Below are 22,929 nucleotides of genomic sequence, written 5' to 3' on the forward strand. Positions count from 1 at the left end.
CTCTGTTTCCTCTTCTTCTGGAATCCCAATTATTCTAATGTTGTTTTGTCTTATGGTGTCACTTATCTCTCGAATTCTCCCCTTGTGATCCAGTAGCTGTTTGTCCCTCTTTTGCTCAGCTTCTTTATTCTCTGTCATTTGGTCTTCTATATTGCTAATTCTTTCTTCTGCCTCATTTATCCTAGCCGTCAGAGCCTCCATTTTTGTTTGCACCTCATTAATAGCTTTTTTGATTTCAACTTGGTTAGCTTTTAGTTCTTTTATTTCTCCAGAAAGGGCTTTTATATCTCCTGAGAGGGTTTCTCTAATATCTTCCATGCCTTTTTCAAGCCCGGCTAGAACCTTGAGAATCGTCATTCTGAACTCTGGATCTGACATATTACCAATGTCTGTATTGATTAGGTCCCTAGCCTTTCGTACTGCCTCTTGTTCTTTTTTTTGTGGTGAATTTTTCCACCTTGTCATTTTGTCCAGATAAGAGTATATGAAGGAGCAAGTAAAATACTAAAAGGGTGGCAACAACCCCAGGAAAATATGCTTTAGCCAAATCAGAAGAGGTCCCAAATCGTGGGGGGGGGGGGGGGAGAAAGGGGATAAAAAGAGGTTCAGAAAGAAAGAAAAAAAATTAAAAAAAGAAAACCAATAAAGAAAAAGTATAAAAAGGAAAAATATATATATATATATATTAGATAAACTAGTTAAAAAATGTTAAAAAAGAAAAGGGTAAAAGTTAAAAATATTTAGCAGAAGAAGAAAAAAAATTGAGAAAGAAAGAAAAAAATTAATTTAACTGCAAGGCTAAAGAATCATGGGGAGAAAGCTATGAGTTCCGTGCTTTGCTTTCTCCTCCTCTGGAATTCCGCCGCTCTCCTTGGTATTGAAACTACACTCCTTGGTAGGTGAACTTGGTCCTGGCTGGGTTTCTTGCTGATCTTCTCGGGGAGGGGCCTGTTGTAGTGATTCTCAAGCGTCTTTGCCCCAGGCGGAGTTGCACCGCCCTTACCAGGGGCCGGGCTGAGTAATCCGCTCGGGTTCGCTTTCGGGGCTTTTGTTCCCTAAGCGCTTTCCATAGAGTTCCAGAGGGCGGGAATGAAGATGGCGGCCTCCCGGTCTCCAGCCCGGAGGAGCCAAGAGCCCGGGGCCGCACTCGTCAGTGTGCCCCCAGAGGACGCGCCCAATGACTCCCGCCACCCTGGCCTCTGGCCGCGCTCCAAGCTGACCGAGTCTGCGACCGGTTCAAGGTAACCCCGAGCTGAGAGTCACTCCTCGGCTCTGTCTCTGTAGCCGGCTTCCCCGTTCTAATACCTGTGAGCTCTGCGACACTCAGACACCCCCGATCCTTCTGTGACCCTGCGGGTCCTGAGGCCACGCTGACCCCGCGTGGGCTTCACCCCGGTTAAGCCTCTGGAGCGATGTCCCTCAGCACAGAGCACCTGAAACCCTTGTAAATTTTTAAGTTATAAGACACTAGGAAGAGTTTTTTTCCTAATGGGGTGATGCTGGGTGAGCTCCTGAATGGGGCTTATCACCACAGAGATCAAGCTATGATTCGTAGCTTGAAAATTTCAGCTCTAACTCCCCATTCTTCAGAGAGGGGAAAACTTAGACATGAAGCTAGTAATTAATCATGCCCATATGAGGAAGCCTCCATAAAAATCCCTAGTACAGAGTTTGGGAGCTTCCAGGTTGGTGAACACATCCATATACCAGCCTGGGTGGCTCAGTTGGTTAAGTCCCTGCCTTCAGCTCAGGTCCTGATCTCAGGGTCCTGGGATTGAGCCCTGCATCGGGCTCTCTGCTCAGCGGGGAGCCTGCTTCCTCCTCTCTCTCTTCCTACCTCTCTGCCTACTTGTGATCTCTCTCTCTCTCTCTCTGTCAAATAAATAAATAAAATCTTTAAAAAAATAATAAATGCAACAACAATATTAAAGAAAATTTGAACAAAAGGAAGTAATTCCTCAAAATCACAAAATCTTGTTATCCTGTTTGCCTTGATTCACCCACTTTCCATTATTCTGTGTTTGTCGTTTTGCCTCACTCCATCAGGCATTTATGGGTTAATGCAGAGCGTTGTTTCCTTGCCTGCTTTTTCAAACTATTGATCGAAACCCTGCCTCTTGCAAAAACAAAAACAAATATAAAGTATGTTTATGAGACATGGTTGGAAGACCTTCTTAGCTGCTTGGAGTGAGAGGTAGAGGTTTATTGATCTAAAAAAGAGAGTGAGCATCTTGCTCAGAAGAGAAACCCCCAACTCCTGTTAACATAGGAGACACTCATCTTCTGGAGATTTTAGTCTTTTTACTGTGAGTTTTTAACGACTGCTCTCATTAAGGAAGAAAAGCACTTAGCTTGTCAGCAGGTTACCTTAATTCAGCACATCTGCAGCTTTACTGTGAATACTTAACTGTAATACACAAATAACCCTGCCTTGTGTATCATCTGTTGTAGAACAACTTCCAAGTGACTTGAGGAAAATGCCCAAGTGTTTTAGAAAGAACGAAGAAACAGGAAAAGAAAAGAGAGAGAGAGAGAGAGAAAATCAAGGAAAACAGAAGACAAGGGAATCTTTATTACTTGTTTGAATTTAAAGAGATCTTTTGTTGTTTATGGCATTGCAAGACATCCTATGGAACTATTACAAAAAAGGACTTTATTATATTTTATGCATCTGGAAGAGGACTTTAGCTACAACCTCCATTTTGACCTCAGTCTGTATTTTCTAAGTGATTAAGCTCTTTCCAGCTCATCTCTTAGCTCAGGCAAAAGACCCAGTGGGCAAAGCATCCCCTGAGGGAAACTAAAACTACCCCCTCAAGCAATGACTGCTCAGAGGCAGCAAGACCCCACCTATGACAGTGATCCATCTGACCTTCACTGCCCACTCACCTTTGTCCCACATTTTTCTCATATAAACCTGGAAGTATTTTCAGCACTTTGGAGACAGTCTTAGAAACACTAGTCTGCCCTTTCTCACTGAAATCAATTCTTTTCTTGTTTCACTACTATAGGGACCTACTCAGCCAGAGTGACTCCATCTTGGTTAAATAGCCATTTTGTTGTTCATGCAGTAAAACTTAAACTGACCCTGCTCCCCCCCCCCCCCGCCGGGGAACTTACTTAAAAGCAAGTCTGGGGGTGTGCCTGGGTGGCTCAGTGGGTTAGGCCTCTGCCTTCAGCTCAGGTCATGATCTCAGCGTCCTGGGATCGAGCCCCACATCAGGCTCTCTGCTCAGTGGGGAGCCTGCTTCCCTCTCTCTCTGCCTGCCTCTCTGCCTACTTGTGATCTCTCTGTCAAATAAATAAATAAATAAATCTTTAAAAAAAAAAAAAGCAAGTCTGGGAAACCAGTAAAATATGGTCGACCAGTCCCTGATAACAGAGCCCAAATACAAGGACAGGTCAAGTCAGGTGGAGATAACAGAGCCCAGAATGCAAGAATGAGTCAGGCCAGGTGAAGACAATCTCATTGGCCAGGCTCAACCACGTGGCCTTTACTCTATAAAAGCTAGTCCGTGAAGCTGGGGGTTGTCGCTCTTTCTGAAAGAGATGGCCCCGGTTGGTCGGTTTGATTCTCGGTGCTGGCGCGAAATAAAGCTTTGCTTAACCTTCGCTTTGTATCAGTCTTGCTCCTTTGATCACGGACCCCATCAACTACCACTCTTTTCTCTGCCTTTGGATTTTGTCAGTGGCCAGTGGCTGAACCTGGTCTGTGTGGGACCCTGGGAGCCAGGTGCTCTTGTAGCCTGGCTACACATCCAACTAACTCAATTATTTGCTTTATGTTCTAGAAGGATGGGGGTAAAAATAATTAGAAGAGTGTCTTTTTAAATTTCCTAATGTCTCTGTATTTTTCAAGTCTTAGGAAGCACCTTCTCATGATAAGTGTCATTGCACCCAAATGAAATTGTCCTTTTTCACTGATCATAATCTATACAGACCTACGATAAATACAAACTAGACTTAAATCTCCATCATCTGAAACAGTTGTTCTATATGCTTTTCTGAAGTCTGATCAGTTGGGTCAGATATTTAAATCTTCAGAGGAATTCCCTTTTTTTTTTTTAGATTTTATTTATTTATTTGACAGAGATCACAAGTAGGCAGAGAGGCAGGCAGAGAGAGAGGAAGGGAAGCAGGCTCCCTGCTGAGCAGAGAGCCGGATGCAGGCTCAAACCCAGGACCCTGGGATCATGACCCAAGCTGAAGGCAGAGGCTTTAACCCACTGAGCTACACAGGCGCCCCTTCAGAGGAATTTCTTAAGTAAGAATATCACGCATCCCTGTCCCCAAAGTAGAAACTAATGCAGGCAGGCTGGGCCAGAGGACACGGGGGCGGAGAGAGGGCATAGGATCAGTCAAGGTAGTCCTTGGCTTCATTCAGGAGAGAAAGTGAATGTGAGCTGGAGAAAGTGGAAGAACAGTTTGTTGGCGTAGGACGAGTGACAGAGAATAGCAAACAGAGTGTTGGGGAGACTCAGAAAGGAAAAAAGAATAAGGTTTATCATTGCTTGGGGTTAGGGGTTTATATTGGAAAGGGGTCTAGGGTATGTGTTCCTTCAGTAACCCAATGTAGGGTCTGATCAAAGGCAAGTGTCGAGTGAACAATAGGTGTTATTCCATACATTACCCAAGGTAAGGGGTATTGATGCTGGCATGAGCTGAGGTTTGCTCAAAGCTAATGTCCTGCAACATGCTTGGAATCCAGCTCTTCTTAGGTGTTACTAGGTGTCTGGGGCCTAGTACAAAATTCAGAGAATGATTAACTTTCTGGCTTCTCTCTGGAGGTGAGAATGTACCTTCTTTGGCTTATTCAGAGGCAAATATTGAACATGAGTATAAAGGACCTCACAGAAAAACAGCCGAGATGGAGCCTTTCTAAAATGGAATTCCTTCAGCTTCCCTACCGCAAAACCATCCAATTAAAAACAATTATGGGGCGCCTGGGTGGCTCAGTGGGTTAAAGCCACTGCCTTTGGCTCGGGTCATGATCCCAGGGTCCTGGGATCGAGTCCCACATTGGGCTCTCTGCTCAGCAGGGAGCCTACTTCCTCCTCTTTCTCTCAGCCTGCTGCTCTGCCTGCTTGTGCTCAGTCTTTGCAGGGGCTCAAGATTATCCTGCTAGACTTCCAGCTTATAAAATAAACAAAATAAATGTAGCCTCTTAACCTTACCTAAGAATCTGAAAAGGGGAGTCTTTCTACTGGATAGGTATGATTTTTCTCCAAGAGTCAGCTTCCAGGAAGATAATTTTTACACCTCAAGCATGGATCTGAGCTGTGGTTGTCATGTCTCCTCTGATTAACCTTATGGAATAAAGAGAGAGGCAAAGGGCAAGGACAGGAAAGGGCATCCCAGCAGGAAATGTTGAGCAGAAGAGTAACATGATTAGACTTGTATTTTTGAAAGGACAATAGTTTGGAGGGGAGTTTGGCGGATGGCAAAGAAGCCTGCGCATTAATCTATTCTCTTCTTAATCAACTCAGCTCCCTTAGCTTCCAAAGTATTCCTATCCTCTTCTTCCTCACACCATTCTGACCATCCTTTCTCAAACCCTTTCCTGATCTCCTCTCGGTCTGCTCACTCCCTCACTGTTGTTTTCCCAGGATCTTGTGGCCCACTGTTCTTTCCCTGCCTCCTCTCCTCACATGCTCACATCTACTCTCATGGTTTTGCCATGATTCTTAAAAGTTTATCTCCCCTGAACTTCAGATGCATATACCCAGACCCTGTATCAGCCAGTCATTGGTCACAGGCAACCAAATCCTGAAGGACTGGATGAAACAGTTTCCTGAAGCCCTGAGAATGACCAGCAAAGGAGCAGCTGGGGGCAGTCATCAGGAGATCTTCCACGTTGCCCCAAAGAGGAGGCATTCTGGGCAGATCACCACTGTATTTACCTAGGTTTCTTTTCCCCCTCACCTCCTACCCCTTCTACCCCAACCCAAAACTATCACTGGTCTTTCCAGTTTTGCTCGCTAGTATCACCAAAATCCATCCCACATTCTCTATAATTCCTATTACTGTCCTAATCCAGGCCTTCATTCCCTCTCTCCTGGAATACTGCACTGGCTTTTTACTGAGTTCTGTGCCCTTTAGCCCATCTTGTTCTCAGAGAAATCTATGTGAAACATACATTCGATCACGTAGCTCCAGGTTTAAATGGTTTCAGTAACTTCCCATGACCTTCAGAATACTGTACCAGTCCCTCATCACAGATGTGAGCCCTCCTGGACTGGCCCCTATCTGTTTTTCCAATCTCATTTCTTCCCATTTTCCATTTGATTATTCACTCTCTGGTGAATATGTAACACACCCCATCACACTGCATGGCTTCATGCTTTGAAGACTGTGTTCATTCTCTTTCCCCTGCCCTGACACACCCTTTCTAGCTTTCTTGCCTTAGTTAATGCTTCTGATTCTGTCAGCTCAGCCTTCAGCGCTTGCAGGCCAAGTTACATTCCATTTTCTGTGCTTCCAAAGAAACGTGTGCACATTGTTACATTATCACTCATCACATTATGTTGATCTATTGACCTGTTGAGATGATTCGTTTTTATATTTGTCTCCTTCACAAATCTTTAAGATCCTCAAGGGCAGAGAATAGATCTTATACTTGAATTCCCAATGTCCAGTATGGTAGCTGTCACGCTGAATGCACGAAGGCACTAGAATTTTTTCACTAAACTGAACCTAACTGCACTGGTAGGAACTCCTGATTCTTTCACTCAATTAAAAAAATGCAATAAAAAGGTTTTTAATTTTTACTTATTTATTTATTTATTTTTAGAGACTTATTTATTTATTTTATTTGACAGAGATCACAGGTAGGCAGAGAGGCAGGCAGAGAGAGAGAGAGAAAGGAGGAAGCAAGCTCTCTGCTAGAGAGCCCGATGCAGGGCTTGATCCCAGGACCCTGGGATCATGACCTGAGCCAAAGGCAGAGGCTTTAACCCACTGAGCCACCCAAGCGCCTCTTTGATTTTTATTTTTTAAGCTGCTTTGAGATTATGAGGCCTTAGAAAAATTAATATAGAATAAATCATTATTTTTTCTAGTGTTTGGAAATGTGACAAAAGTAAGTATAAGATGACCTGACATGGAAAGTGCTAAAGACAGTTTTGCTAAAAAAATATTATCTAGAAGGAAACAGTAAATAAATATCAGTTCCCCATTCTCATTTTTAAACTCATTTATGTTTCCTACTATGTGATAGATTTCATTTCCTTCCCATGACAGATATTCCTGTGATGGTAGACCACAGTATAGCTTTTACAAATAGCAAACATTTGGGCTTCTTGCAGTTTCCACTGAAACTGGATTACTCCTGAAGCTCCAAGCAAATCGAATGCTCTTTGATTTCAGGGAATTTGCAGTGGAGGGCATTGTTTCAATTATCCATTGCCACATTGTATCAATTAACCATTATAAAGTTACACAACAACCAACACATCTATTTAAGTTCAGCTGATCTCTGCAGGCTTGTCTGGTCTTGCTAGGTAGCTTTGCTGATCTTGGCTGGCTTGCTCACTTGTGTGGGGGCTAGTTGATGGATGGCCAGCCTAGGATGGCCTCAGTAGGAATGATGAGGATGACTTGGTTTAGCTCAATGTGTTTTTCATCTCCGGTGGGCTAGTTGGGGCATATTCACCAGTTCAAGCACCTTTTCAGCCTCTGCTGGTGTCATATTTGTTAATATCATATTAACCAAAATAAGATACAAGACCAACCCCAGAATCAGAGTGGGAGTGGACACAGAAGTGAAGGGGAGGGTATGGAGGAGCAGAGAATTGGGATTATTCTTGTATTATACCATAAATGCTTAATTTTTTTTCCAGCATGTCAGTTAATAATTCATTCAATGGAGTCAGATATTCCATGGACCACATTAATTATGTCACCTCCTTTGGCTTGGCTTAATGCTAAGGAAAAGAAGCCAGCATTTATTTTATAAAAACAACAGCAGCAACAGTAAAACAAATGCTGCTTTTGATAAAACACCAACAAATTAATGTATGATTTCTTCATTAAATATTTTAAGCCAACTATTATTTCATGTCTGGAAAGAAAAGAACCAGCACATCAGAGATTCCATTGACAAGGCTCCCAGACCACCAGTATTGTCCCTGGGACACACTTGATGAACTCCTGATGAAAGTATGAAAGTATATATATTTTGAAAATTTGAGTGCAGTTTCACACAGATGAACTTTTGTTTTATGCAGCTAATCCCATCAAATCTCTATCAAATCCCATCAAATCTCTAATCCTAGCAAATGCCAAATCTCCTGTTAAACATTAAATACTGAAGGATCTATTTAAAATGATTTTAAAAGCTGATTTCAGACCAGCCTCTCTCTTCAAAGTAATTTCTTAAAAGCATGATAAAATGGAAAGAACTTGTGTTTATTCACAACCCTTGTATCGTTTTCATATCCATGACATTGGCAAGGCCATTAGGCTTTTCTCTACTGTCTTTACCTCTTTTTAGTTTATGCTCTTTTTTAAACCACTTTCTTAAGGTTCATATTCTTTCACCAGTCACAATTTGTGACAGTAAAAGTACTTTTGTTTCCGTAGTGATACTTAATATTTTACTGATTAGGGAGGAGAACCCCAAGGGATAAGGAGATAATATGGGTATGCCGATAATGTAGCACAAGAACATTTTGTAACCCTCAGTTGTTCTGTGGCTACTACACAAATAGCTTTTTGTTTTCTTTGAGAGAATTCTGAACATCATCTGGAAGTTTGGTATTGTGTTTGGTATATAGATCCTTTGCCTGATTTTGTGGGTGACTTCCCCTCTACCCCAGCTTTACAGAGATATAAATGACATATAACATTGTGCAAGTTTGAGGAGTCCAATGTCTTGATTTAATACACACATGTATTGGAAATGATAACCACCAGAGTATCAACTAGTTATTATTTTTTTGGTGATATTTAAGATCTACTCTTTTAGCAACTTGCAGGTATGAAATACAGTATTATTAACTGTAATCACTATGCTGTGCTTTAGATCTTCAGAAATTACTCACCTTCTAACTGGAAGTTTGTAATCTTTGACCAATATCTTCCCTGTTAGAATGGCCCTCAATTCCTGGTAACTGAAATTCTAGTCACTATTTCTACAAATTTGTCTTTTTTAGATTCTGCATGGACTTGATATATAGTATTTGTCTTTCTCTATTTGACTTACTATGCTTGAGGACTTAGCATAATTTCCTCAAGATCCATCCATGTTGTCACAAACAGCAAGATGTCTTTCTTTCTCAGGGCTGAATAATTATTTATTGTACATATATACCACATCTTCTTTATCCATTTACCCACTGACAGACATTTAGGTTGTTTCCATATTTTGGCTATTATAAAAATGCTGCAAATGAACATTACAGGGTGCAGATCTCTTTTTGAGATAGTAATTTCATTTAGTTTGGATATATGTCCAGAAGTGGAATTGCTGGATCATATGGTATTTCTATTGTTAGTTTTTTGAGGAACCTCCATACTGTTTTCCATAGTGGCTGCACCAATTTATATTCCCACCAACAGTGCAGAAGCATTCCCTTTTGTTCACATCCTTGTCAACATGTACCTCTTGTCTTTTTTGACAATAGCCATTCAATAGCCATTCTAACAGGTGTGAGGTGATCTCATTGTGATTTTGATCTGCACTTCCTCAATAATTAGTGATAATTAGCACCTTTTCATGTCACAAACAGCTTTTTAATTAAAATTTAACTGAGTTTGTCAGAAAATTGTCTAGTAATAGACAATGCTGATGAACTTCTGGAAATTAAAACTCAAGTCAAATATAAAGTTAATTTTGCTTGAATGAACGAGTTTTAAATTCAAAATTCATTTCCCCAAACTTTACACAAATTCATGTCCAAATCTGGGCACCCGCTATTCTATTTGGTTTGTTTTATCATTTTTAAAAATTATTATCATTTTTTAAAGTAGGTTCCAGGCCCAGTGTGGAGCCCAACATGGGGCTTGAACTAGGACCCTGAGATCGAGACCTGGGCTGCGATGGAGTCAGACCCTCAACCAACTGAACCACCTGGGGACCCTTATTTTGTTTGTTTTAATGCAACAGGCATACCAAGAAACTTTAACATCAAGAAAGTATGTACAAACCAGCAACCCTATCTATTCTCATCACAACCATGGCTACACACACCTTGCATCTTGGAATGTCAAGACACTAAGAGAATGACAGAGTATTAACTGTATATTTGAACCACTGTGCTTCTAAAATCCGGGCTGGAGGATAGCCTTCTTTCCCGCCTCAGAATGCTTTCCCCTTCCATTAAATACATTTTTATTTCTAGATGTTGTCTCCTTGTATTTCTATAAAACAGAGACACACGAAAATCGAACGCTGGGAGGCTGAAAACTAAAAGTAAAGGGAGAAACTAAAAACGCCTCTTGCAAGCTCCCAACAGCTGAATCCGTGGGCGGCGCCACGACCTGGGAGCTAAAGGAGCGGTCAGAGGCCTGAGTCCAGCAACGCACGCGCCCCTGCGTTTGCAGCCTCCACGCTGTAGGGGCCGCTGTGGCAATGAACCTGATGGGCGCTCTGGGCGGCTCTGTCCTGCACGCGGAGAGGAGGCGGAGCTGAGAGGACGCGCAGGGTGGGTGACCTCGCAGCAGGTGAGGGGGGGGCGGGTGATGGGCGACGGCGGGGGAACAGGGTGCCCTCCCCCCTCACCCCCACTGTCTGGTCTCTGACGTTGGCGGGGGGGCCGTCCTGTGGGCCTCGCTTCCAGGTGCGTCGGGCCTGACGGCGTTCTCTCCAACACCCCGAACCGTCGCCACTCTGTGGGCGCCCTGAACCGTCTTTGGGATCCTTGGCCTCATAGAGCCCGTTTCCCGGCCCTCACGTGCCAAGATCTCGGTGCTGGTCATGAGCAGCCTCACGTCAGGCACCCTCCCACTTCCTGGACAGTTTCTTGGTGTCCCAGCTCACCAGAGGGAAGAGGTGTTGTGATTGTTTTCACCTGAAGTGCCTCTTTCCTTCAGTCACGTGTTCCCCCTTGCAGTTCCCCACCACAGTGTCTGGAACTTCATTGAGTGCAGTTTCTTTTTCTGGAGGCTTTAAATGCATCTGTCTTTGAGTAATAGCCAGCTGTAGTGTAGGTACCACAATATGGGGAGGGAAGTAGAAGGCACTACTCCCTCAGATTGTAACAGCCATTGTGAAAAACCTTCTCCCTTACTCAGGTACAGTAAATTCAAGAGATGGAAAGGCAACTTTTTAAACTTTTTTTTTTTAAACATCAAACCAACAAATACAGAATCCATTTTAAAAATTTAAATGATTATAATTTTATGTTTTGTAATTCTGGTGATAACTTACCGATTTCAGAGTACAGTGGGGGTGAAATGGAATAGGGGTGGGCTGGAAATTGAGAGACCTGGGTTATCTCACTCTCATTGGCAAAGACAGTCTCTTTGGGTCTAGGTTTCTGTGTTTAAAAAAGGGAATTGGACTAGATGGTAAGCATGACAATAGCTGTCATTTATTGAACATCTGTTACATCCTTTAAAAAGTGTTGTTTCACTTAATCTACACAACTGTTCTATGCAATAGATAACATTACCCTTTTAGGTGGAAACTGAAGCCGGCAGAAGTTGTCACCTCTTCCAAGACCTCCAGCTTATACATAGCAAAATTGGAAGGAATTTGAGGCTATGCCGAATCCCCTGAAAACACAAAGCCGTCTGATTCTATCCCAAACTTGTTTATTCTAATTTAAATTCTTTTTGAAGTGCTCTGACTGCAAATAATTTTCTTAAGTATTAAGATAGTGTGGTATGTGAAACTAAAAAAGTGTATTTTATATCTCCACTAAAATATTTTGTCTATTTTAGAATTCTCTAAATCTTAAAAAAAAAAAAAAGCGGGGGGGGGGTGCTTTGATTATTGCTAAGGTTCGTTCTCACTAACATTCTATAATTCTGATGATTTTTGTTTTGACATCTTCTGTTGAGATGCTGATTTAAAAAACATCTGAAGATTAAATTTTTCCCTAAAGTAACTCATAGTCTTTTTATCTTGGTCTAATTTCCATGTACAACATTATATAGTCCTACCAGTGAATTGTTCAATATCAGTTGCCAAATACACTCTGATCATCTGCCTGAGCAAGAATTTTAGTAAGGGAGGGAAAATCATCCAAAAATGACCAGTTCTGACTGTCTAGGACTATGTTGTACAGGCTCACATATTGTGCATTAGTTCCAGGAGGGCACCATTCTCACTCACACTTTGAGGTGTGAATGACACTCATGAAGCTGTGTGAGGTGGCATCCTTTCTCTCTGCTGCTTTCTTTTCCAATCACGTATTTCCTTCACAAGAGGATGGGCAGAAGAAAAAGATGAACTTTTTACCGGGGAGGGACATATGAAGTAAATGCAGTTGAATTTAGATCCTTTTTATTTACGGGTAGGTATGAAAAATCTTACTGTTTTTAAAAAACGTATAAACGACAGTTTCATATCATTTGTCAGTAAGGGAACAAGAAATGAGTGATGGAAAAATGAAGAAATACAAGTAGGGGCTCCTGGATAGATTGCACCAGCCAGGGGTGGCCCCTTAGATACCTAATTTATTGAGTATTTTGCAAGTGGGCCCACACGCAAGCTAATCACCAAATTGCTTCACCAGCAGCGGTGCAATGCCAGGTTTCGGTCATCCCTGCCAGACTGTGTGTGTGTCTTTTTAACACAATAAATGAGTGTTTTTTCCCTAGCTTAAAAGTAAACCTATCTTGAAAGCAAGTGTAAGTCGAGATTAGCCAGTATCATATGCAAACAAGTAAGCGCTTGCTACTTACAGTGGTAAACAAAGAGTGAGGGGAGAAGTTGGACAAAGTAATGGGAGGACAGGAAGTTCTAAGGGAAGTGTGCTAGATGTTAAATAGATGTTTTTGTCTAAGGTACAATGCATTTGAGTGGTGATGTCAGATTATTGCTCTGCTTTGAATTTATGATTAGTTCTGCAGCTTTTAAAAGTGGAATTTACATTAGCTCTGCACTTGAAAATAGCTTTATTTCTAGATTAAAGTTTACTTTTGATGTAGATATTTGTTTTCCCCAAAAGTTTTGACAGTGAACACATCTGTGAACAAACAACTAAGTTTTTGCACTCTATGTACTTTACTTAGACAACCAACACAAGTTGAATTTCTGCTCCAGCCATATATCTGAGCTCTGTGGGCCAGGCATGTGAAGAGATTCAAAAGAACTTTCTACACGAAAAGATTTTTTGTTGTATTGTTTCTTATAGTTGTATGTAACACAATTTTTTATCTTAATATTTATTTGACAGAGAGACACAGTGAACAGCAAGAGAGGGAACACAAGCAGCGGGGAGTGGGAGAGGGAGAAGCAGGCTTCCCACTGAGCAAGGAGCCCAATGCGGGGCTCAATCTCAGGACCCTGGGATCATGACCTGAGGCAAAGGCAGCCACTTAATGCTTGAGCCACCCAGGTGCCCCATATGTAACAAATTTTCGGCTACTAAAGCCCTTTTTGTACTCAATAATCTATATTTTTTTATTTAAAGTATAGAATAGGGGCGCCTGGGTGGCTCAGTGGGTTAAAGCCTCTGCCTTCGGCTCAGGTCATGATCCCAGGGTCCTGGGATCGAGCCCCGCATCGGGCTCTCTGCTTGGCGGCGAGCCTGCTTCCCCTTCTCTCTCTGTCTGCCTCTCTGCCTGCCTCTCTGCCTACTTGTGATATCTCTGTCAAATAAATAAATAAAAATCTTTAAAAAAAAAAAAAAGTATAGGGCGCCTGGGTGGCTCAGTGGGTTAAGCCGCTGCCTTCGGCTCAGGTCACGATCTCGGAGTCCTGGGATCGAGCCCCGCATCGGGCTCTCTGCTCAGCAGGGAGCCTGCTTCCTCCTCTCTCTCTCTGCCTGCCTCTCTGCCTGCTTGTGATCTCTCTGTCAAATAAATAAATAAATAAATCTTTAAAAAAAAAAAGTATAGAATGATGTTAAGATTTCTTTGTTCAATAGATTATATAAACAAATTCATGCAATTTTGGGGAGAACTGCTATAACCTCTCAGTGACCGTGACCGTGACTTATTAACATGCAGCAATAGGGTGCATGTTAGTTGCACCCTATTAGTTAGTTAGGGTGGCTTAGTCAGTTGAACATCCGACTCTTGATTTCAGCTCAGGTCATGATCTTGGGGTTGTGGGACTGAACCCTGAGTCAGGCTTTATGCTCAGTGAGGAGTCTGTTTGTGCTTCTCCTTCTGATCCTCCTCCCGCCCCTTCTCGCTTTCTCTCTCAAATAAATAAAATCTTAAAAAAAAAAAAAAAAGAAAGCAGCAATAAAATTGAACCGTCTTATGCCATATCTGGTAAAAGACTGATATATAATGGAAAATGTTACTTTTATACTTTGCAGAAAGTATACTTTCCATCCACAAATGATGGAAATTGTGGTATATGAAATCTTTTAAAATATAGTGTGGTAGGTAATCCCTTAATTTGTAAATGTCCCTTTAATAAACATTTCTGCTAGCTTCCAGTTCAGGTGTTCTTTGTCATTTCTGGTAAAAAGTTTACAATAAATAGTGTATTATTAGGTGAATATGGATGTCTGGAGATAGCAGTATAATAAGTACTGCCTTGGTTATTTACTTCCTTCATTCATTACAAAGAAAACATAGGTTCTGCTAAGGAAAAGAGGAGACCAAGGAATCTTGCAAATAAAATTAAGTCATTACAGGGACGCCTTATATGTCAGTTATATGTTCAATTCTTGATCTCAGCTCAGGTCTTGATCTCAGGGTTATGAGTTCAAGTCCCGAGTTGGGCTCCCCACACTGGGGGTTGGGCTCCTTGCATTGGGCTTCCTCCTGGGTGTGGAGCCTACTTAAAAAAAAAAAAAAATTAAGTCATTACAATTCATGTTAGAACACTCTTTTTAAAAAAAAATTTTATTTATTTATTTGACAGAGAGAGAGAGAGATCATAAGTAGGCAGAGAGGCAGGCAGAGCGAGTGGGGGAAGCAGGCTCCCTGCTGAGCAGAGAGCCCAATTCAGGACTTGATCCCAGAACTCTGGGATCATGACCTAAGCCGAAGGCAGAGGCTTTAACCCACTGAGCCACCCAGGCGTCCCATGTTAGAATACTCTTAACCCATACTTTTTACAGACATTTCATATAGGTTGAATTTCAACATTGAAGATCCCTTTGATTTGATTTAAAAATTTTTTTTGCAATCCTTTGATTGTAAAATAGTGAAATGTCTCTTTCTCCCTCTCTTGTTTTTGGATTTGAGGTAAGGATTGCATTAACCATCCTCAGTTCTTGGCACATTTTTATCAGCACAGAATGTAAGTGGTTAACGGTGGTCTGAGGACCCTTCTGTGCTTTACAGTGTGTGCCCTCTGTACCCACCTTCCCCGTTACCTTGTTTTTCTTCCCAGTGAACAATTTTAAACCATAGTCTACTGGATATCTTTGTTTTAATTACATGCAGCAGTTTCTCAATAATTGAAGGAAAATGCCACTTTGTCAGTTTATGGTTAGAATGAATGACCTTTGTGTATTTGCTTTTTCAGGCCTTCCTAGTATTTTTATCTAATGCCCCAGTTTCAATTAGCAGTATATGCAGGCTGTGATTTAGTCTTAAAGTGGCTGTTGTGTTAACTATTTCCTGCCTCACATTTCTTTTAATGGGCAGAGCTGATTTATATTCTATAATATTGCTTCCACTTAAATGATTGCTTCTTTTTAAATTTTCTTTCCCAGTGTTACAGTTAATCATGTTATTAACTTAAGTAGAAACATTACTGGAACTTAGCTTAGGCATCTGGTGACCAGCATTTGTCACTTAAATTCCAAATGCATTAATGGTACATTCCATCTACGCTGCTCTCATGGCTGAGAGAGAAAGATGAAATGCCAGCAGTTTTCATAGAATGAAATGAAAGCAATAGGAGTAGGTTGTTGCCATAAGTAAGGAGGAGTAGCAAAGGAATTTACCATCCCTTCCCCATTTTGTTGACATTTGGGAAAGATTAGGCCGTAGATGAAGAGGAAGTTAAAGTATTGTTCAATAGATTATATAAATCAATAGATTATATAAAAGGGATCCTGGGCCTAAAGTAGAAGCAAATGCCAGGTCCCTATTAAAGCTATTTTTGTGTGATATCAAGAAGTTAGTTCAGGATGGGGCACCTGGCTGGCTCATACAGAAGAGCAGGCAACTCTTGATCTTAGGGTTGTAAGTTTGAGCCCCATGTTGGGTATAGCGATTACTTAAAATTACTTAAAATAAATAAGCTTAAATTTTTTTTTTTAAAGTTAGTGCAGGACACAGGCACATAAGTAGACCTCTTGGTCAGCAGAAAGCAGTGTATTTTTTGCCAGCCTTGGGCATGATGAGTTTCAAGCCAGTGTATTCTGGCTGAACAAATTTCAGGCATCTTAAGGAATTGTTTCATAAGTTGTCTGTAGTGGGAAAAACAAAACAAAACAAAATAAAAAACAGTGTCCTAGTGGAGAAAATGAGTAACTTGCATACAGGAGAAACTTAAAAAAACAATTGCTAGTTACAGTTTGAATGATGTTTGAAATGCTGATGAATTGTGTTTTATGAGTTGCTACGTCATATACCTCATGGCCAAGGTGGACTTTGCAGAAGAAGTAAACAAAGCTAGATGATTGCTGTATTCTTGCAGAAGAGGTAAACAAAGCTAGATGATTGCTGTATTCTGCTGTAACACATCTTGGATGGAAACATGAGACTACTTGTCATTGGCAAGTCAGTTTATCCTCAGTGCTTCAGAAATGCTCATTTGTTCCCCTGTGATTACAAAGCCAGCACACGCATCTGAAGGATGAGAGGTTTATTTAATGAATGTCCAGGAAACGCTGGCCAGAGAATGGAAGGAGCAAAATGCCATATCCTCCTGCTGGCAGACAGTTGCTCTGCCTACAACACACTCCTATGCTTGGATCAGGCATGTATTGAGTTTTTCCCACTGAATTGCATGGAGCCATTCTAAAGCTGTAAGATGGGGGTATAATTTTCACAGTGAAAGCACAGTGCTGAAACAACTCTTTCTAAATTTAAGTGGTGAAGAGAATACAGAAAATGTGATTGCTGAGATCTGGTGGTCTGTAGAAGCCATCCACATAGTGAAATTTTGGCAGAAGGCAGGTATGATTGCTGTGGAACCCCTGAGGTCAACCTGGAAGACTGCAAACCAAGGGTGGTATTTGAAATACTCTGGTACTTAATTGCCAGCTCTCTAAGTCTCCCAAACCAGTTTGATTTTAAAGGCTTTGTGGCTAGAGATAGTAGATTAACTATTTTCCAAGAGTTAGCAAATCCAAAAGTTGCTATAGGAGTGCTAACTAATGTCAGACTGGAGCCAGAAAGTGATGATGATGATGATATTGATAATGACAGTGGCAACCGTAACCTCTGGTGGATGATGGAACAGGGAACAGAACATTTCAGAAGCCCTGGCAAGTATAGGGAGCATTGAGAATCCTTTTCCTTCGAGTAAGTGTTTCTGACAAGGTGTTTATCCAACTAAGTGGTATAAATGAAGTAATCACTTCGACAAAAAACAGTTTTGGGAAAAAAAAGAAAAAACAACAACTCCTGGAGTGCCTGGGTGCTCAGTTGGTTAAGCATCTGCCTTCGGTTCAGGTCATCATCTCAGGGTTCTGGGATCAAGCCTCTTGTCCGGCTCCCCGCTCAATGGAGAGTCTACTTCACCCTCTGCCTCTCTCCTTCCACTCATGCTCTCGATCTCTCTCTCTCTCTCTCTCAAATAAATAAAATCTTTTTTTTTTTTAAGAAAATAGAAAAAAACTGAACTCCTAATTTTCTCCATAATTAATAAAGGTACAAAAATATTGCTTTTATAAAGTCAATTAAATGGAAGACTTGAAGAATTCTTACATGAACAAAGCCCCAAAGAACGTTTAAATGTGAATGTTTGACTCTTGTCATTTACTGTATGGTAGGGTTACAGCATTTCCCCAGAGAATTTTATTAATATTGTCATAATTTCAGCCTTTGGAAGCTCTCTTTGCTACCTTTTCCCTTCCGACTCTCCATCACCCCTCCCCAGCATTAGATGGCAGGAATGATAAGAATTAAGCTTTTGCCTAATGGTATCTAGAAGAGAATATTCACAAAATGTTGACACTCCAGCTGGGAGAACTGGAAGCAAAAAGACACAGAGTTAGAGTGATTAAGAGGAAAAAGGATATTCAGATGAGAAGATAGCAGAGCAGTCCTTCCCAGAGAGTCACTGACACACAACAAAGAGTGAAAGTAACTACCTGCCCTTACTGCTTGGTACTCATGCTTGGGTAGGCCAGCAGACACTTAGCACAGGCCAGGGGGGAAGCTGTGGGAGAAACTGAGGAATGCTAGCAGCCCTTCAGCTGTTTCAAGGTGAGCAATAGTGAAAATGGGAGGAAATAAAGAAGGGTATGAATTACTCCCTGCCCCCTCCTTCCCTTAGTACCCCTTTCATATAACAAGTACAAGGTGACTCAGACCAAGGCTTCGGTGAAAGTAGTAAAACAACTTTTTCCCATTTCACCAGTTTGTTCTAAGAGGTGAAATATTAAATAACTGTTTTACCAAACAAAATTTAAAGCACTGTTTACAAAGTACATGTTATACAAAGTAATAAAATAATTGGCAATCACTTTGCATATAACTGGACTGGGATTCAAGAAAATCAATGAGTACAGAATGATTTTTTTAAAGAACATTATAAAAAAATGGTCATGAAGGGGAAAAAAAGGTCTCTTATCTTATTTTTAGGTAATAAATCATCATTAGTCAAGAAGATGTCTTCAGCACCGGAGTCTCCTGGCTTTAAAGAGGAACCATCCAAAGAGAAAGACTTTAGAAACCCAGGGCTCAGAGGGGTCCGTACAACAACCTTATTTCGAGCTGTGAATCCAGAGCTCTTCATTAAGCCTGTAAGAAATATATCCAGGATAAGTCATTATGTTCAGTTTAACTAGGCTATCAGAAATAGAAAGTTTTTATTTTATCATGAAATAGCAAGTTTTCATTTTCTCATGAAAATTTTGTGTTGACTAGTAAGAGTTCACTGAATAAAAGCAGGTGGAAGGAAAACTTTAAATGCTATTTCTCTAAATACACATATAAAGCTAATTATTTTAAGGGTATTTGAGAACTTTAACAATATAGTTGCACATTAAAAGATCAACTTCTCAAATTCCTATTTAAGATTTTATTTTAATGGTTGCACTAATTTGAAATATTTTTTGCACTGAAGAAATATTTGTTGTTTGATCAGGTATTATTGAGTAAATAAGATCTTCCATTGAAACAAAACAAAATGAATATCTGATCATTCTTACTACAATTCCAGCTTTAATTGTATTATTTTTACTTAAGGGATATTGCAAATATCATGAAAAGTTTTAAACATACAATGTAAGGGAGTTAGCTAATCATTTATATTCTTGTTGCAAATTATTGAATATATTTGACCAGTTTTATTTTTACATAAATAGAAATTTATGTAAAAATAAATTAAATAAAATCAAATATTATATAATATACTTAAATATATTGAATTTGGTTAGAATATTAATAACATAGTTGCCAGTGTAAACTGTTTTAAAGTTAAATAGGTCAGTTTAACAATCAGATCATTAAGTCAAGGTAGAATTTTGTAAAACCTTTGAACAAATGTGTTATTTTATTTTATTTTTTTTTTAAAGATTTTATTTATTTATTTGTCATAGAGAGAGAAGCGAGAGTGAGCACAGGCAGACAGAGTGGCAGGCAGAGGCAGAGGGAGAAGCAGGCTCGCTGCCAAGCAAGGAGCCCGATGCGGGACTCGATCCCAGGACGCTGGGATCATGACCTGAGCCGAAGGCAGCTGCTCAACCAACTGAGCCACCCAGGCGTCCCCAAATGTGTTATTTTAATTGCCAAGTGCATTTCAAGAGTTGTAGATTCAAACCTCTTTGAGCTTATGGCTCTTATGTGTCCATCCAAGTGGAAAAGTTTGACCTTTATTCTTTTGATGATTAAGATTTGAAATAGTAATACAACAGATGTGACAGAAGCAGAGAATACTAATTTAAACTTGTATCACTACTGTGCACTCACACTGATCTTAAGAAACGTTAATTTGTTGAGTGTGAACACAAAAAGGAAGATTTGAGTTATACTCTTTTTTTTTTAAATTTTTTTATTTTTTCAGCATAACAATATTCATTATTTTTGTACCACACCCAGTGCTCCATGCAATCCGTGCCCTCTACAATACCCATTGAGTTATACTCTTGACAGGACAAAACATTTCTGCGGAGTCGTAAACATCTTTTCCTATTTTTTTTTTTCCAATTTCAAAGTTATATCACTTTGTCTCTTAGGTTCTTGGATTTTTCAGCAGTTAATCAAGATTATTATAACAGCATAGTATCTGCCCCAATCACTAAATTTCTTGAGGTTATAGAGTAAGTTCCCAGAGAAGAGTGTATACACTGTCATTTTTACTGCACTAAATATATGACATGAAAATGAAGGGCTTTTTGTTAGTTATCCGTGAACTTAGGCAAGAAGAATAGCATATATACTTCATTCCTCACTTCCTAACAAGATTAAGTAATTGAAGGTTTGCCAGTGGGAAGCTTGGGTTGAGGCACGTAAGGAACTTCTTCATGTCACCCAGATAACAGTGAAAACTCTGAGCACCAGACTCATTTCTGTGCTTCATTTCCCTAGCCTCTCTCCCAGACACCACCATCCTGAAGGTGGAGGCCTGAGATCAGGCTGTACACAGGAGAAAGACTGGAGAGGAGAGCAGGAGTCTTTTCTAATCTCTGAATTATCAGGAGCTAAGTTGATTGGATAAGGAACTGGGTAAACTGTTATAAGGGAAAAGACCATAGCAGTGCTAGTGTGGTAATAAAGACTTGGTATGTCAAGAGGAAAGTGCAATGGATTTGGGTCTCCTCAAATTATTAGTCTTAATGAGGATTTATCATTTTTTTTCTTTGGCAGAACAAACCCGTAATGGCTTTCGGATTGATAACCCTTTCACTTTGCGTGGCGTATATTGGTTATCTACATGCAACACAAGAGAATACCAAGGACCTATATGAAGCTATTGATAGTGAGGGACACAGTTACATGAGGAGGAGAACATCTAAATGGGATTAATAGTGCTGGATACTGAAGATGGAACTTCATAAAAGTCTCTGAAATCTTTGAAGGAGAGACTGTGAGTGCATAGTATCAGCTTCTTGTTCTAGAACGTGTTGATGAGGAAAGAAGGTAGCAGTTACAGCCAGGCCTTAAGGCTGTATTCCTTACCTCATTCTTTTTCCATAGAGGGAGCTTTTCAATATTGTTCTTTTATTAAGTCCTCGTATCAAAGTGCCAGGAGAATGGAAGTCGTTTTGTTAATTATTAAGTTCTGTATAATAAAAGTACCCAGTGCTGTCAGATTTGCAGGGTATTTTTAATATTTTAAGGTGAATTGTGTATTTGCAACTGCTGTGAGGGTTTTGTTTTGCTATTTGCAAAGGCAATGATCATTTTCTTCTTGGCACAGAACCTGTCTGTATTTATGAAAAAGAAAGAAAAAAAGAAAGAAAAATTGTAAATTATTGTAAAGCCTGTAGTCCACATTCAAGACAGATAATTTTTACAGAGTCAGAGATGACTCAAATATTTTGGCATTCTATTTCAGCTATTTTTGGTACAGAATTCTATTTCTTTTGAAAAGGTAGTCCCATTCAACTACTAACCTGAGTAAATGGGAGAATAATCCAATGAAATTGGAGTTTTTCTTTGAAAAAGAAAGTATAGTATACTGAGATATGTTTTTATTTGATTATAACCAAATATTATCTATTTTAGTTTTTATAAATTAATGTTACAGTGATACTAAAAACATAAAACCAAATTTGCTTATTGTTATTTTAAAACTAGAACTATTCAACAGATAAGAAGAGAAGGTCTTCTTACTCTTCTGGGTTTACCTTATATAATTTAAATTTTTCTGACAAGGGTTTTGGACATGTTTCATTTATAGATTTTTACCCTATTTTCCAAATCCCTGTAATTGGGGGGTCAGTAATAAATCTCACTTATGAAATTTTTTTTCACTTATTATTACCAAGTAACAATAACTGCATTGGCAGAGTTTTGTCATCATAGTATGAGCTACTATGATGACAAATAACTACTTTATTGTAGTTTTGTAAGATATGTGAAAATGTAATTATGTCTTATTTATAGATATTAAAGAGTTTAACTAGTTATCTATATGCAACTAAATCAAATCTTTATTCCTGAGCCCTAAATATTTCTTTGCTACGTCTCTCTATATAGTACACTTCATCAGTTTAAAATGCACTTAAGTGGTATAAAATGCCTTTTATTTTATTTTATTTTATTTTTTTAAAGATTTTATTTATTTATTTGACAGAGAGAGATCACAAGCAGGCAGAGAGGCAGGCAGAGAGAGAGGAGGAAGCAGGCTCCCTGCTGAGCAGAGAGCCCGATGCAGGGCTCGATCCCAGGACCCTGAGATCATGACCTGAGCCGAAGGCAGCGGCTTAACCCACTGAGCCACCCAGGCGCCCCATAAAATGCCTTTTAATTTAAAGTATTATCTTTTGCTTTTGGTTTCCCTGTGTACTTTGGCTGTTAATCTAGTATTTTTCTATTTTCAGCTTATGCATGTAATGTCATACCATCATCTTTTAGAATTCCTCTATTATTCAACAAAATAAGTTGATATTTGGTAGGGAGATAGTAGTTAGGTGAACTCTCAAGAGACCAACGCAGCAGCGAAGTGCAGTGGAAAATGCACAGAGCAACCTTAAGCCATGTGACATCTATGTATGTGAACACATACATACT

General features: G+C 40.0%; 1 protein-coding gene across 1 annotated transcript; it reads left to right on the top strand.

Annotated features, from left to right (window-relative positions):
• The first annotated feature begins 10,568 nt into the window (after nt 1-10,568).
• Nucleotides 10,569-21,506, top strand: SMIM8 (small integral membrane protein 8). The gene is made up of 3 exons (XM_047733818.1): nt 10,569-10,662; nt 18,835-18,995; nt 21,061-21,506. The coding sequence occupies exons 2-3, from the start codon at nt 18,861-18,863 to the stop codon at nt 21,217-21,219; spliced, it is 294 nt and encodes a 97-aa protein (XP_047589774.1). The 5' UTR covers nt 10,569-10,662; nt 18,835-18,860; the 3' UTR covers nt 21,220-21,506.
• Nucleotides 21,507-22,929: the final 1,423 nt, after the last annotated feature.

This window comes from Lutra lutra, chromosome 6 (genome assembly GCF_902655055.1).
Source record: "Lutra lutra chromosome 6, mLutLut1.2, whole genome shotgun sequence".
NCBI lineage: Eukaryota > Metazoa > Chordata > Mammalia > Carnivora > Mustelidae > Lutra > Lutra lutra.